Source organism: Tarenaya hassleriana, unplaced genomic scaffold (genome assembly GCF_000463585.1).
Source record: "Tarenaya hassleriana unplaced genomic scaffold, ASM46358v1 Cleome12, whole genome shotgun sequence".
Taxonomy (NCBI): Eukaryota; Viridiplantae; Streptophyta; class Magnoliopsida; order Brassicales; family Cleomaceae; genus Tarenaya; species Tarenaya hassleriana.
Genome location: NW_010962392.1, coordinates 3,097,793 through 3,114,476, shown reverse-complemented (window position 1 = coordinate 3,114,476; position 16,684 = coordinate 3,097,793). Strand labels below are relative to the sequence as shown.

Below are 16,684 nucleotides of genomic sequence, written 5' to 3'. Positions count from 1 at the left end.
AGGGAAAAAAACGCGACTTCATAAAGCTTGTATAGTGACACAATTCATATTCATCATAGCGTGTCAAATTTAGAAACTTTATAGTATATCCATCCCTCTAATGATTCACATCTTTTCATATCCCACTTCACTTTTACTTTTTTACGAATGAAAATAAAAAATCTTACTTGTAGGATGAAGAAACCAGCCCAACTGACAATACTGCCGATGACCAATAGGGTTCCGGTGACCCAATTTTGGTCGGCGGCCCCGGCGGCGGCTGCTCCTCCGTGGTGGGCCCCATGGGCCGCCGATTTCACGAGCTGTATGGCCGGACCCTTGTAAAGCGTCATCACCATCGCTCCTCCCACCGTTATCGCCGTTCCGACAACCTTTGCAAGGCTGTGTATTTTCTTCATGTTCACCGTCTCTAACCTATATTACCATCATCATCATCATCATCACCATCATCACCATCATCATCATTATCATTATTACGTGGTAATGTCGATGGGGTAAACCTGAAAATGACGGCCATTATGAAGGTTACGGCAGGAAGTGCATTGACAAAAGCAGAAGTGTACGTTGCTGACGTGGCTTTCATCCCCATGTAGTACAAGTTCTGGTCCATCACCGGCCTGTAAAAATCAAAAAACAAAAAAAAAACCGACGTTGCGATTTGCAACCTTTGGTCAATTTATTTTTCTTTTAAATGAGAAATTTCTCTTTTTTAAAAATAAAAATAAAGATTAAATGTGCTTTTTTTTTCACATCATCTTTACACGAGTGTGTGTCGTATGTTCGTCTGATAAAAGATGTTGCGTGACGATAATATTGTATTTGGAATATTTATGGCGCTGACGAATATGAATTATGCTTTTGTGGAATAGAAACAGCGATTATAATTAAATAAAAAACTGAATTTTTATATTATATTATATAATTTTCTTATAAAAAGATGATGTATCCGGTTGGTACGTACGTACGATTAATAGATTTCCAAGTCTTCGCTCGAACCAATAATCCCTCAAACAAATGCTTAATTTTAGAGAGGGAACCAATTCAATCGGTCACGATGAAATTATTATGCATTGAACTTCCACGTTATTCATGTCAATTAAAGTTTATATATATATATATATATATAGAACATGCTTGAATGAACGTTGATAATTTGCATTCTTATATGGAAAATAAGATTTCTGTTTGAAAATGAAGGTTTGGTTAATGAATGGGGCATTACTCGAGGACTCCAAGGGCAAGAATCCTAAGGAATATTGGGAGTGTCATCTTCGGCCTGATTTTCCTGCAAAACACAAATACAAAACAAACAACCATACGAATATATATATATATATATATATATATATATATATATATATATATATGTATATATCCTGTGTATTGAGTGATTACAACCTATAATAATGGAATTCTTATTCGACAAAAATATATACGACGGTCCAATACCTTTCGATAACGAGGGCGAAGGGGGTCATGACAACGGTGGCGACGACATGACGATAAGTGGCGAGGACCCAATGGTTCATGCCGTGGTTGAAGGAAACCATGGTGATGATATACATGCCCGCGTACCCAAACTGGAGGGATATGATTGCCAATATTGGCTTCACTTTCTCGAGCCTTTGGCACATAATCCCGCATTGCCTTTGCCCTTTCATCTTTGTTTTTCGTTTCTCTATATAGAAAACAAAGTAATTGAAACTATGTATGTATATATATACTTATGTATTGCTCTCTCTCTCTCTCTCTCTCTCTCGATGAGAGATGTTTGACGAGTAAAGAACTCTACTTGTTTGAGGCAGGCAAAACCAAATGGGAAATGCACCTTCTTATAGTCGTCAAAAAGTTGGATGAAAAAAGATACCCTTATTTTATTCACCCAATTTTATATTATATATATATATATTGCAATATTATAATGCTGATATATATGAATAAGTAACATGAAAAAGTCTTTCATATATGCTTTTATCTGCATATTATTGGTTCGGGATATTAGTCATTTACGATTTGAGTTTGGAAAATCTTTTCATGGAAAAGAACTCGAAGTTTTTAAATTCAAAATAAAAAATAATATTCCGACATTGATTTAATTTCATGCAATGTTGAACACGTGTTTACATCTCAGTAAGTGTCTTATGGAATAGATAGTTGTACGCCAGATGGTTGGTGATAAGTGATTACATACAAACAAACATGCATGTATTCATGCATACATACAAATACACATGCATATATACATGCATGAATTCATACATACAAATACACACGCATGCAAAAATTTCACATGTATACAATGTTTGTTAATCGCTCAACACTTTCAAGAATCAGTTTCCCTGAACTTCCTCTGTGATGATTACCGAATCATGAAATTTTTTATGTTAGTAATTTCGGAGAACAACGTTGGGAATTATTTTTCTTCTTATATTTTGAAATTTGCAATGTTTCCGTACCCACACGCCCAATTGAGCAAAAATAAAATAAAATAAAAACAATAGATTCCCTTATCCGTTAACGACAAAATACCAAACCCTATGTTGCATAGTAGAATCCTCGATATGCTACTAGGATCAATTGATAATTTGATATGATGGGAAATATTTAAATAGTATAAATAATATTAAACATACATAAGATGAATTTATAACAAAAAGCAAAATAAAAATATAATAAAAAGAGAGAAAAAAGGTGTTTAATTCAAGTGGATCTCCTCCATAAACAATAATGCATCCTCTTTTTAAAATTCTGTTTTTTTTTGTTGTGTGTGTGTGTGTATATATATATATATATTCTTTTATGCTGTTTTATTAAGAAGTGGGGTTTCGACTCATTGAACACCAAATGCTTTCTTTCCTGTTTTAGTGCTCCACCCGTGACGCAATAAGTTTCCTTTAAAAAAAATTAACATTTTCAGTAATTGCAGCGATTAGATTTAAAAAAACATGTTTAAACAAGGAATTACAGCTTAAGTCTTTTACTTTGAGTGGGATAAATAAGGCATGTACCGATTAGAATCACTTTGTAAATATGGTGTGTGATGATGTGTGTGTTTGTGTGTATATATATATATATATATATGTGTGTATGTGTGGATGTATATATATGTGTGTGTAGCAAAGTATTACGTTTACGTGTGAGAACTATAATATCCATTCGAATACGACGAATAATATCCGTAAAGACGGTTATCAAGACTTTATTATTTTGGACTTGTTGGGAAAAAACTCGAAATTATAATTCAATACAAAGACAGATTTATTTGGCGCTCTCCGACTTGAGAACTAGTTGGATTGTAAGATCCACATACGTTATTATATATACATAAAAATGGAAAATAAAATTAAATATGAGGGTATAAAACACTTGGACCGTTTGGAACAATATCAAGGAAATTGTAGCGCGTGACTCATATTAGGTTTTTCAATTTCTATCTAAATAAATTGTTATTAGTTTCTTAAAGAAAAATAAATACGTCCATAATTTTTTTTCCATTATATATATAATGCAGAATATTGAGATTAAAGTGTATCATTTGGGAACGTGAAAAACAGATAAAAATGTTATATATATATATTCAACGTATTTTCCTTTAGGTCGTGGAGAAGAAAATCCAAGAGAGTTGTTGGTGGTGTTAGGAGTGGATTCCATACTGTCTACAATAAAGGGGCTTAATTATGGCTCCTTGGAAGATCGTTTTGGTTATTATGTTCCTTTAATTTGACCTTTTAGTCCTTAATTATTGATAGGTACGACCTTTTAAAAATAACTAGATTTGCATTTATGCTCCCTTTGTAATTTCATAATTATTCTATAAAACATCTGATTTCCAACTTAATTAAAAAAATATTACATCTCAATGTATATATATCCTACGGTTCCATAAAGAGAAAAAACAAATTATCATACTTATGGTCTATTCAACTAAATGGCACACACACATACAGATATATATGTGTCATCATTGAGATTAAACTTGTTCATATATATATATATATATATGATTTTGAGGATCCCATGGCTATCTATGTGTAAGATATGATTTGTCATATATAAGATATGTGCGAAATTATTATAATTCTTGATTGATATCGATTTTTTTTTTCTGCTAATGTCAAATCATTATATTTTCCGTTGAAATATATAATTAAAAGAAAATCTCAAATAATGAAAATAGAATTTAGAGAATTTTGTTTTTGGGAAAAAAAAATAAAAAGAGAGAGAGAGAGAGAGAGAGATGGAGGCAGGGAGATTGGTACAAAGAAGAACATGTGGGGGAGGGAGAAGGCAAGAGGGAAGTGGTGCTTTCGAATTAGGATTCCAACAAAACTAACAAAGCTAAGTGGGATGCCCGAATCTTGGAACAATTTCCCTTTGTATATATTAGTTTTCTTAATCTTCAAATCAGTTTTGTCATGTTTTTAAAATATGTTATAATAATATATCACAATCTAGAACGATACTGATTTATAATATAACAAATAAAAATGTCAAAAAATCGTTTAAAATAGATACCATTAACGTTTTTTTTTACTGAAAATCTATTACATTGAAATTATATTTTATCTTAATTTTTTAACATAATTTAATATTTATATTTTCTTATGATACAACGAAAATTAATTTATATACATTTTTTTATTGAGGTTTGTATGGTTTTATCAAACATATCGTCCATCATATATTTGTATATTGAATTATATGGGTGTTTATTCATCAAGTTTATAATAGTGGTCTATATACTATATAAATAAAGTGATAATTTAGTTTTTTTTAATATGGGTATATACTATATATGCATCCAGCTAGCTGTGCAATGAAAATGAGCTTATCTCATAAAAAATTAAATAAAAAGAAAATGAATAAGCTTTATCTTCTATGTGCTTACGCGAAGCCCATCAGCTTATACTTTTCTGAAATCATTGATTCGCTTCTCGAACAAACATAATATAAAAACCTCATAATTTATACATTTATATTGTTGCAAAAATATTTAAATGCCATAATACATTTATGTGATAATGTCTCAATGAGTACCAATCATTACAAATATTTAAACCTATAATTTATGACTTGTTCACCGTGCACCTAAAAGATGTACGAAATTTAATTAGATTTTATAATCAGAATGTATATTATAATTATTTATATAAGCTATGATGGTTTGCACGAGTTCGTATTTCTCTCCATATATGATCGTCTTTTTACCGTAGAACTTTGAATTTATATCTTTGCAGTGTCTTAAGATAACCAAAAACGATAATGTTAATTTTATGAAATATATTTTTTAGACAATTAATGTATGAATATGTGTTAACATATATGTATATATATATATATATATATATGACTATATCTTTATATATACCTTACAAATATATCTTGTCATGTGGGACATTTATGTAACACGTTCTTTATTCATATTCACGTAATACATACCCATTCATAAAGAATCCGATCCAAGAATCAGACCGAGTTCAAATATCCAAGGTTGACATTTTATATTAATAGCTAAACATAATAATTATTATTATTTTGCATGACAAATCCACTGGAAAATACGTGATATTTTACATAACTAAAACTTTAATTTTTAAGTGATTCCCAAAAAATCATAATATCATGAAGTTTTTGGAAATAGATTAAAAGTTTAGAATTCAATTTTATATCGGTTTTTAACATAACAATAGAATTAATTTATTTTATTCAGGAGTTTTATTTACTGAGTATTAATATACCGTTTTTAAATATTTACATATAGTTAAATACTATTTAATGATAAGAAAACCGACACCATTTTTTGTGTCCACATCTACATGACTTATTGCGTGTCCTATTTCTATATATATATATGCAACATTTATACTTTTTTTGTGGGACGTTCACAATTACAAACGTGACATAAATATTCTTTGAACATTGTGTTGAGTGATCGACCACATATTCTTTGTGGCTATAGATGTGCATATTCATGAACCTTTGCATCATTAAATTTGTCTTATAAATCTATTTCTATTTTTGTGAAATGATTCAAAATCTACGTCATAGCGTATCCATATGAAATGATTCATATCTTAGTCCGACAATACTTCCACTGTAAACGTACATATATGATATATATATGCATATATATTACAAAAATGTAAATGGGACATGAGTAAAAGCACTGATGTAATTGCATATCTGACAATTATGACGTAATAATTAAAACTATTCCGAAAATAGATGCCCACTATCGGGACGGGAGGGGACTGTTGTTGTAGCCTGCGGCCTACAGTAAGCGCCAATTGGGGGTCTGACGTCACCTAGTTTGGCTGTGATTGGCAGCTCTTGAAGGCTATTCTTCTCAGGCATAGCGAATCCCACTTCGGGATAATCACTTCCTTTTCCCCAAACAACCGAGTGCAACCCGATGCCGAATCCGGCGATCACAGTCCCTTCCCTTATATTGGGTTATTTTACCACAAAAAACTTCATTTATGTTATTTTAAATTAATAATCGATTTTAACGCATACGGTATAATGAAAAGATTAGATACTCGGCATAAAAATAATATAAATGGCAAAGTCAATAAAGCTCGAATAAATTGAGAGATATGAATGTATGCAATAAAAATATATACAAAAAAATAAAGTAATGGGCACTTCCAAATGTCGTGTATGGTTGCTGCTAATTCAGCATGCATGACATGGACCTCCTCCTTGTTTCTAGAGCAACCATTCAAATAATTCAGTGTTGTTTCTCCAAGGTTTTTTTTTTTAAATGTTGGACCCAACCTTTATACGTGGAATCGAATTGGTCACCAACTGTAGCTAACGATCTCAGAGAGACCTGCTCACCAGGTGCGTCTAACGCTCGACCACCACGAGGTGGGTATAGGGCACGCTGACGGAGTAAATCTCACGTCCACGTGTACGAACCTGTAATACACAAATGTGAAGTAAATCAGCCAAAACTGACAAGTAACAGATGAGCGGTCAAGGAGTCAAAGCGATATAAATATTTGTAAGATTTAAAATAATCGAATATAATTATATGCTAAAGATATATATATATATATATATATATAATCCGATATGGACGGCTCAATTGATAAGGGATGAGTCCAAATCTTTTTCCAACTCAGATTTTAACACCCAATTAGAGAGAAAAAAACACATTAAAATAGGTCTCAAAAAGATGTAATTGATGCAAAGATCCAATTAACTTTCCAATTAAAAAAATGACATAGAAAATTATTTTTAACATGCTTACTTGACCCAAATTGTTATTTTTATGTATTTCTCTATGATTTTTTCTTTTTTTCTTCGTATCTGCTTCAACAAAAATATTTGCTATAGTTGATTAATCAACACAAATATATTTACCTTCATGAATTTGATATAAAGTCCAAATGTAAGGGTGTGATACAATTAATATACTATGTAAGATATATATAAAGGGAATCCTATATAAGAACCCTATATAGCTGATGAAATGAATTGGTGGGGAAATAATAAGAAAACAGTAAAACATATAAATTATGAAAAAGATGAGTAGCAAATTGGAGATTGAAACTTTCTCCTCATCAATAGGAGGAGGAGATAACATAAGATTATTTTGGTCAAAGTTGTACAATGAATCTTTTCATCTGTTAATGAACTTTGCATCAAAGGTAGTTCATCAACTTGGCTTTTATCTTTTTATTATGTGCAACAAAAAACGTCACTTATTTTCTATAGTAATCATGCAACATGGCATTATTGGAAACTCAATATGTTGTTTTTTAGCCATGAAACTTACATATTGACCCAATCGGAGTAGACCAACTGATGTAGCTGGTTGATAAGGGAGAGGTGTCATTATCCCACCTCTCATGTTCGAGTGACCGGTTCAATTTGATTGCAGTGATGTTGCCGTCCGATTCATGGTGGATATAGTTAGACCGAATATCCAATAAACCAATCTAGATTAAAAAAATTTACATGTTGACAATTTGTATAGAGAAAAAGTGTTGGATACGAATTATATATCTAAATTTTATATTATCATATATCCCAAAATATATGTAAAATATTTTAAATCATAATTCTCGTAATTTGGCCAAAATTTCTATTTTCAATTAAAATATTCGAATATGTATACATATCCGAACTTGAAAACATTTTGTTTATTTAGGATTAAAAACTTTAAGAATACCCAAATTTGAATAGTTTAACCGGTGAAATGGAGGCGCAAAATATATGTAGATCCCGAGTTCGGATCCCAAGATTGGACAGAGGCATTTACCCCGGGTTTTTCGTGGGATTAGTTTGGGGTTTGGTTCAAAATACTCCATTACCAAAAAATAAACCAAGAACCCTAAGAATATATTTCTAATATTGATTACAAAATTAAAGAAATCTTGATCATTTCTACACCATATAATTGCAAAATTCGAACTTAAATTTGATCTACGGATATTTTTTCCCCTTATATTTTCCCATGAGAGACGCAAAGTACATTGCAAGATGCAACTATGATTAGCACATACTAAGCACACGAGGAGATGCTTAAATGCTTTATTAAAGATTATAAATACATATAACACATGCTTTAAGAAAGAGAGATTACCAAAAAGCTTAGATAAATAAATTCAGGATATTGCATTATCAGTGATGCTTTTGGTTCCAACTAACCCACACAGAAAAAAAGATATTTGTTTCAAAGCGAGTTTTTATATTTCACCACCTTTTGTGCTTAAAAGGACGTTGCGTTATTATATTATATGATCAAATGGCTGAAGACATTATGTCTCAATAATAAACCGACGATGCGACTATATAATCTTTGAATAAAAAAGAATATTAAATATGCCAAGACTTGTAGGGTTTTCATAGTATATGTATTAACGATATCAAACGTTGCCATCTACAACTTTGACTTCAATGTTAAATTATTATTTCGGACAAATTCACCATTAACGATATCTGAATTGATGGAAAACAATCATGAATCTCACATGCTCTATGAAAAAAACGAATCAAAATTATATATATATATATATATATATATATATATAGAGAGAGAGAGAGAGAGAGAGAAAATTAAGGTGTAAATTATTTGACAATCGTTTGTATTGTCTTCTAGATCAGACCAAAAAAATTCTCAAAATATGGGGTTACGAGAATGTAAAGAGACCGCAACCTTTAATGTATAGAAAATTAGCCTTACACATAATTCTAATTCTCGTCCATAAAAGAAATGATAATGACTTTAAAGGTACTCCTTACATTTTTTTTTCCGAAATAACAAATAGATCTCTTAGTTCTTAATTAGATCACAATTTGGCCTAAATAAAAATAGCAAATGTTACAAGTTCAATCGATTAAAGTATTGATCCGCATAATTATCGAAAAATAACCCCAACATTTGGTACCATTTTTAAGAGAAAACCCAAAAAAAAAAGACAGATATGCTGAATCACATGATAATAAAACATTTAATGTCAGTCGATGACAAATACGGAGAAACAAAAGTGACCAAATGAATAGTTCTGATTGGCCATTTTGTTCCAATCCTTTACCAAAAGTAGGAAAACGCGGAGAGACGTATAACCCAAGTAAATTGTCGTTTCAAACGTTCGTTCATGTCGCCACGCCATTAATGCTGGATCGAGAGATGTTGCCCGATGGTCTCCATGATCAATGTTGACCAACCATAAGGGTATTTTGGTCATTATATGTAAATGATGATCGTTTTTATTTTGATTTTTTTGATAGTATTTGTAAACAAAAAATTAGAACTTTTAGTTTTTGATTGATTTTTTTTATTAAAATAGTTTTCTAAAATTTTAGGAAAATTATATTTTCAAAATCCTAGTTGTCATTTTTTTTTTCGTTTTTCGAATTTAAAAAATCTAAAAACTTCGTCTATTCAACCCTTTAACCTCGATTAACGATTGTACAGGAAACCATTATTCCATACGGTATCAGAAACGTTTTTTCTGGCCGTTGACACAATGACCAAAGCAATATATAGGTCAAAATATAGTAGGAATTCCAGGTTAAACGATTTACATATGACCAAAATGCCCTTATATTCTTGCACCACACACGAGTTCTGCGAAAACATCGCAAGAATGGTGGATTGGCAAATATAAAGAAAGACTATGAGCCTTTTCTTTGGGCAGTGGGGGAAAACAACAAAAGATGTGGAAAAAAGCCAGAAGAAAAGAGACAACTTACGTGCCTAACTGGCATCACAAATTTTGGCACCAATCAATCCAAAAGTTAACAACAATATCAAAATCACAAAAGAAAAAGAAATGGATGGATACAATTCTTGCAAATTCAAAGCTTACGTACCTCTTACTTGCTTAATGGATTAGTCAAAAGGATGCAAAAAGCAATCCTCAATGTAACCGTCCAAACACGAGCTCTTCACTCTCTTGGAGTTTCGAAAACAAAAAATGGTCGGCCTTTGATCAAAGGGCAAAAGGCGAAAAGGATAAAGGATGTGTTAAGAAAGCAAAATCAGCATCTGCAATGATAAAGCAAGATACTATTTCCATTGACAGTGATTCCTACGGCAACAAATCATGCAGTGATGGAGAATCAATGGCACGATTGTCCAAACAATCAGTATGATTTCAAAAAAAAAAACAGGTTTTGATTTTTTTTTCTCCTTTTACCTTTTTAATCGTACACGGAATTTATCAATTGGAAGAAGCAGCCCTCTTTCTTCTGTATGAGCTCCACTCTGAGACAGAGGTGATCGATCATATGGGCAAACTTTCCTGACATAAAGATGGAAACTTGCATGAAGTCGCCTTCCTAAGTAATGGATAAGAATGCATGCACCATTCCAAAACATTCGACCAAATTCTCCATAATTAGGCATTTCCACTTGGTCCCCCACCCCCCCATTTTTTCCTCAAACACGCAAAGGGTATCGCTAAAACCAGAAGATTCATCGCCTCAAGTATGTTGATACAGAAAGTCATTACCAATAATGGCGACACTGATGCTACAGGACAATTGAAATGCGCTCATACCGACCACATTTGGCACGTTGGATCCAGAAATCCTGTCCGATACATATCCAGAAAATGTAACGAAAGCTTAAAGACTATGGTCCTATAGAGCTAGAAACCAAGAAATTAAAAGAACCCGAGATCTACCTGACAAAAACTCAAGCCCTAAGCTTCCACAAGGTAAAATCTATCTTGAATTCTAATTCATTTACATTAGCTAATTCCTACAAGAGAATTTTCCGTTCCCTAAATGGTAATTTACCTCACTTCGAAGTAGAACAAACAAGAACATACACTAATCAAAACAAGTTCCAAATTTGTGCCCTAATGAGATCGCAGAGAAGGGAACTCGACATATAAGCAAAGAGGGCTTAGGGTTTCCGACCTGTAGAACCAATTTGTATACAGATCGGGACGGGAGAACCAAAACGCGGTCTGCAGCTTCTCTTTCAGACCGTCGCGGAGACAACAGCCTGGTTTTGAGCACCGAACAAGCTTTCTCGTCTTCGGCGCGGAAGACGAACAACTGTCGAAAACAGAGAGCGCCCACTTCGGACTCCTCTAGCTAACAATGCCACAGACGAAGTACTCGCCGCCGCCATTGCCGCCGGAGACAGCGCGAAGTGGAAGAGGGAGTTTTAGCGATGGGGTTAAAATGTAAGCTACCAAATCGAGTACTCGGGCTAGAGGCCCATAAAGGCCCATATATCAAAATACAAAGGCCCACACATTTAAGCAATAAAACATTAGGCCCATACGTTTCCATAATATAACAATAGGCCCGTAAATTACATAAAATATCAGAATAGGCGCATGAGTTTTCATAATTTCACTTTAGCCCTATATATTAGCTTAACATGAAAATGCGCCCATAACTTTGCTTATATTTTAGGGTAAAAATTATTTAATAAGTAGGATCTCTTTTGAAAAATATGTGATCATAGGTGCATACTGGGTGTGACTTATACAAACCTAGAAAATACCTGCCATTCACATTTCTGTTTAGAAAAAAAAAAAAAACATTTCATGTGTGCCATGCTATTTCCTTTGACTATGTTACACTTTGGTGTTCTCTTTCCATTTTTGCTCTCCACCTCCCATCTATATATAGCAACCACCATCCTCTCCTTCAAGTTCCAGTTCCCTCCTGATCTTGCTTGAATCTTGACACTATCCTGATACCCAAACCATATAAAAGCATCGATCTTTCGTGTTCTTTGACCCGCACCATCGGTTTGAGTCTGTGACCGGTACTTATCAATGGTGAAAACGACTAAGAGGGTGACATCATCGCCATCTTCTTCTTCCTCGTCGTGTTCGTCATCATCATCACCATCAATGTTCAAGAACAAGAAGAAGTACAAGGGAGTGAGAATGAGAAGCTGGGGATCATGGGTTTCAGAGATCAGAGCACCGAATCAGAAGGCGAGGATCTGGTTAGGTTCATACTCCACCCCCGAGGCCGCAGCCAGAGCCTACGACGCAGCACTCCTCTGCCTCAAGGGCTCCTCAGCTGCTAATCTCAACTTCCCAGAGATCTCGTCCTCTCTCTTCGTTCCATCACCCAACCATGAGAACATCGTCATGTCGCCTAAGTCCATACAGAGAACAGCTTCTGCAGCTGCAAACATGGCTTTCTCCTCATCTCCCATGGCTCCTTCTTCTCCCTTTGATGATCATCGGTACGATGTTGTCTCAATGACAAAGTCCTCTCTGGACGCATACAATGAACAAGTCCCGCTGGTGGAATCTTCCTGGTACAACTGCTTCAATGGAATAGAATCTCCAAAGTATCAGTTCATGCTCAACGGAGATCATTCGCCTTTTCTGACACCGACCATCGACGATTTTCTCGAAGAAGGAGACATCAGAATGTGGAGTTTCTGCTGAATTTTGTTTGATTCGATGTTCACATGATGAAGCTTATGCTTCTTTCCTTTGTTTCTTATTTTTTTCCCGATGGTGTTATGTATACAGATCTCAGTCTATATACACTGTATCATATATACACTACTTATTGATTTTCACATTCAGAATAAGAGAGAAAATCGCTACAAAATCGTCGGAGCTTAAACTAAGCATTAATTACGACCATTTTTCTTATCGCTTGGGGCACTTTTATTAGGTCCATTTAATAATGATATTTAGTCATTATTAATATTTTGGTTGAGATCTAATAAAACCCAAAATCTATAGAGAAATATCAAATATGCATGTAATATTTACGCGTGACCATTTGCCGCCACCATCATCTCAAACAATCTCGATGTTGCATAATCAATCGAATCAAAATTATGCAATTTATTTTCTCCTAACCCCTTTTCGGACATTAAAAAATATTCATTAGACGGTACTTAGTAGACAATTATAAAGATAAAATCGAACCAAGCCAGCAGCCAAAACCCAAATAGACAATGGTACAGCACTGTTCTTAATAATTTTTTTTAGGATGTAAATGTATCTGTGTGATTTATTTCTTAGAATTTGTCCGAAATTAGCTAGTGAATTTTAATTTTTATCTGAGTATTTTAAGTGTAAATCATCTAATATATTTGGATCTATCTATATGTTATTCTATCAGTTAATAATTATTCCCAACGATCTGAAAATATTGTTTATTTTGTTTTCCGGTCACAAAATTTATACAGCCAAATTAGTAAATGTGTAACTTATATTCATATTACAAGTTGTAAATAATTGTGTAATTATACATAAAAAAGCATAGTACACCAAATATTGCAAACGTTTTTCGCCATTTCTCTTCACTTTTTTTTCACTTTATTTCATACGAAATAACTCGAATTCTTGACTCATATCAGATAAAAAAAACCGCTACTACTATGCAGACACACATATGATTTGCCATCTACTTGTATATCTGTGAAAAGATAACATTAGCGAGCAAAAGTGTAATAAACAAATTATTTATGTTGCAATATTTTCATATTATTTGTTTATTTGTTTTTTTATGACCGAGTATCTTCGGCCGAAACCTAGACTAATTTCGGGATCGAAAGCTAGCCATGTGCTTTGAAATATACGCTTCCTCTCTACGCAGGGTTCGAATTTGAGACGAGACAAATGTTTTGTAACTCATTTCACCAGGTAAACTATCTAGATTGGGTTGTCTGTCTGTTGTTGTTTACATATGTAATAAAAGTGGGGACAAAAGGTTGCGGAAACTCGAAACACCAAACAGAAAAGAGTTATGTGTTTTACGTAGATTCTGTCAATTTTAACTCCAAAAAACTCGAACATATCAAAATCTACAGTAGATAACTCACATGCACTTTGTTTAATTTAATTTGTCGTTTTGGCATGTGGGTCCCTTCCTCGTACACATTTTCATATGATCTCTCATGTATAGGAGTCTCGGCACATTCTCTTAAAATAGGCCCCATACCAAAAAAAAAAAAAACTCTCTTAAATTCTGTATTTTTTTTATAAGTATTTATTTTTATGATTCTGTTTCTATTTGAATGCAGTAGATAACAATTCTTGTGTTGTCTGTTGGGTCGTCACTGGGACATCATAAGCATTGCCAATTATTTTATATACAAAACCAGCCCACCACATAGGCATGCCATATAAAAGAACATATAACAAAAGTTTGCGAATAAAAATTTAAATAGATGGAATCGAGGATTAAAAGATGTAGAAAAAGAAAAGGAAAAATCGCAATTAATAAAAATTCAATAAAATAAATGAATAAAATATAGTTTTCCTAGACAACCATAATTCGAATTGTCACAAAAGAAATAAAAAACAAAAAAAAACATGGGAAAATTCATTGGATTATATGGGCCAAAATGGGCCCAATATTATATGGGATATCGGTGAATGGTGGGCCCATGTGGATTCGGCACATGAAACCTCTCCCGGCCGACAATCCCAATGATCTTACACAAAACACATCACGTGGCATCACTGCCCCTAGACAGCTAAACAAAGTTTTATCGTTTTCACACTTATGCCCTAAACACATTTTTAAAAATTAAGAAAATGACAAAATTAAAACGAAAACAAAAACGAATAATAATTTTTATTTATTTATTGAACAAAACCAAAACTTCTTCTTATTCACACGATACTAAAGACAGAAGAAATTGGATGTTGCTCAAACACAAGGCATCACGTGGAAGTTGTCTCATTATAACAAAAAATGTTAAACCCCATGATTTCGATTGTCAATTATTTGATCGCATTGCATTACATTACATTATTTACATACATGTTTAAGGTCATTTTATGCACCAAGTTCTTTTTACTAGTATAATAAATTACAAAACTGATTATGCACCTACTAAACCAAATTAATCATATATGGTTCTAACCGACCCTATCTTCTATTGGATGGACACAGATCGAATATTCAGCAAAATCAAAATATTATGAACTGTGTCGTAAAAAGGTCGAATATTTCATTTTAAAATTTATTTTCGAATTCGATGGTTACAAATATTCGAGATAATGTTATGATATGTGTAATAATATTTATATAAAATTTTAAAAAATAAAAATATAATTTTGTAGAGGGATGAATCGTGGTGAAAGTATGAAAAAAAAAGAGTTGATTAGAGATGAATAAAAATGAGTTGTGTTATTAATAGATTGTTGAGAAATAACAACCTTTAATCTAGGAAAATTATATTTTTTTTTGAAAATATCATAAATATGTAAATCATATTTTTCTACAATAAAATTATTCAGGTAATTTACGAGAGAATATTTCTTTGCCTTATATATAAAAAAAAGAATATTTCTTTGCATCCAGAGCTAAACCCAAAACCAATCTGGTTCTTTTTTTAGTAAACCAAACTAACCGGATTTGAAAGTAAACCGAAACCAAAATCAAACCAATTGGGCAGAGTACGTTATAAGCCCAAATAAATCTAAACCTTGAGCCCACTTTGAGAGACTCTGACGGAAGAATAGGGTTACGTTTTGCAGGCTAAGCCAATGAGAAGTCTTTAGAACACGGGAAGAGCACAGAAACCTACGCCTTTCCGAAATCTCTGCAGTTCCGTGCTCTCGTCTCTGCCTAAATCCTTCGATCGGTGTCTGATCGAGCAAATGGGTTTCTCGAAGGATCAGTTGCTTGCACGATTGCAGGTTTTCTATCTTCTTCTTAATATTTATTTACCCTTGGTTGATTCAGTTCGTCATTTTAGTCTTCATTGTTTCAAGAAATTCGAAAGGATAGAGAGGTACTTCATTGCTCAATTTCACATGGGTTTGCGTTGTTTCATTGAATTTATACGAGAAGTAATCGATTGCAATGTAGAGAAGTAGTCTCAGTTCTGGGCAGGATTGATTGGTATTTGTAGTTGTCAAGCTTTTTCAGATTTGATTTCGTGATTTTAGTTCCTGGAATAACGAATCCTCTACTTGAAACTTTTATCATGAATCTGTCTGGTTTGGATTTGCTAGATGAGTTTTGCATTCATATCCAAATTACGTCTAGGCAAATGCTGGTTTTGATTAGTAAGGTAGCGGAATGACGGTATAGTCTAATAGCTTAAATGGAACAAAATCCCGGAAATCTACCTTTTGTTTTTATGGTAGAATGAAAACCCTGGAACCTTTAATCGCTGGAATGAAATCCTGCATTCTATAATGCAACTTTACCGGTTCTTGTTATTGGTAATTTAGTTGTAAAAGCACATTAAAAACGCCATATTCGGTTCAGC

General features: G+C 33.0%; 3 protein-coding genes and 2 long non-coding RNA genes across 6 annotated transcripts in view; 2 read left to right on the top strand and 3 right to left on the bottom strand.

The window, feature by feature from the left end:
• Positions 1-1,792, bottom strand: part of LOC104806818 (WAT1-related protein At4g08300-like) — a 3,090-nt gene extending 1,298 nt beyond the window's left edge. The window contains exons 1-4 of the mRNA XM_010531894.2: positions 1,450-1,792; positions 1,223-1,285; positions 501-617; positions 168-414 (exon numbers count right to left, since the gene is read on the bottom strand). Of these exons, the coding sequence (XP_010530196.2) occupies positions 168-414; positions 501-617; positions 1,223-1,285; positions 1,450-1,661 (639 nt within the window). The 5' untranslated portion in view covers positions 1,662-1,792. The remainder of the gene's footprint in view (positions 1-167; positions 415-500; positions 618-1,222; positions 1,286-1,449) is intronic.
• A 4,780-nt stretch (positions 1,793-6,572) lies between these two features.
• On the bottom strand, positions 6,573-7,994 carry LOC104806817. Its single transcript, XR_770666.1, has 2 exons — positions 7,784-7,994; positions 6,573-6,921 (listed from the first exon to the last, which is right to left on the bottom strand). It is a non-coding gene; the product is annotated as an uncharacterized LOC104806817 (long non-coding RNA).
• Positions 7,995-9,902: 1,908 nt separating this feature from the next.
• Positions 9,903-11,472, bottom strand: LOC104806815. 2 transcript variants are annotated; one of them, XR_770665.1, is made up of 4 exons: positions 11,380-11,472; positions 10,968-11,047; positions 10,653-10,757; positions 9,903-10,439 (listed from the first exon to the last, which is right to left on the bottom strand). It is a non-coding gene; the product is annotated as an uncharacterized LOC104806815 (long non-coding RNA). The 2 variants fall into 2 exon arrangements; XR_770664.1 differs by having other exon boundaries at positions 9,903-10,757.
• A 756-nt stretch (positions 11,473-12,228) lies between these two features.
• Positions 12,229-13,034, top strand: LOC104806816 (ethylene-responsive transcription factor ERF014). Its single transcript, XM_010531893.1, has one exon. It carries the CDS (start codon positions 12,255-12,257, stop codon positions 12,882-12,884), a length of 630 nt encoding a protein of 209 aa, XP_010530195.1. The 5' UTR covers positions 12,229-12,254; the 3' UTR covers positions 12,885-13,034.
• Positions 13,035-15,938: 2,904 nt separating this feature from the next.
• Positions 15,939-16,684, top strand: part of LOC104806814 (prolyl-tRNA synthetase associated domain-containing protein 1) — a 4,459-nt gene continuing 3,713 nt past the window's right edge. Inside the window, exon 1 of the mRNA XM_010531890.1 lies at positions 15,939-16,106. Coding sequence (XP_010530192.1) covers positions 16,068-16,106 — 39 coding nt within the window. The 5' untranslated portion in view covers positions 15,939-16,067. The remainder of the gene's footprint in view (positions 16,107-16,684) is intronic.

Coding starts and splice junctions, on each gene's coding strand:
- LOC104806816 (XM_010531893.1), top strand. CDS start 12,255: ATGGTGAAAACGACTAAGAGGGTGACATCATCGCCATCTTCTTCTTCC.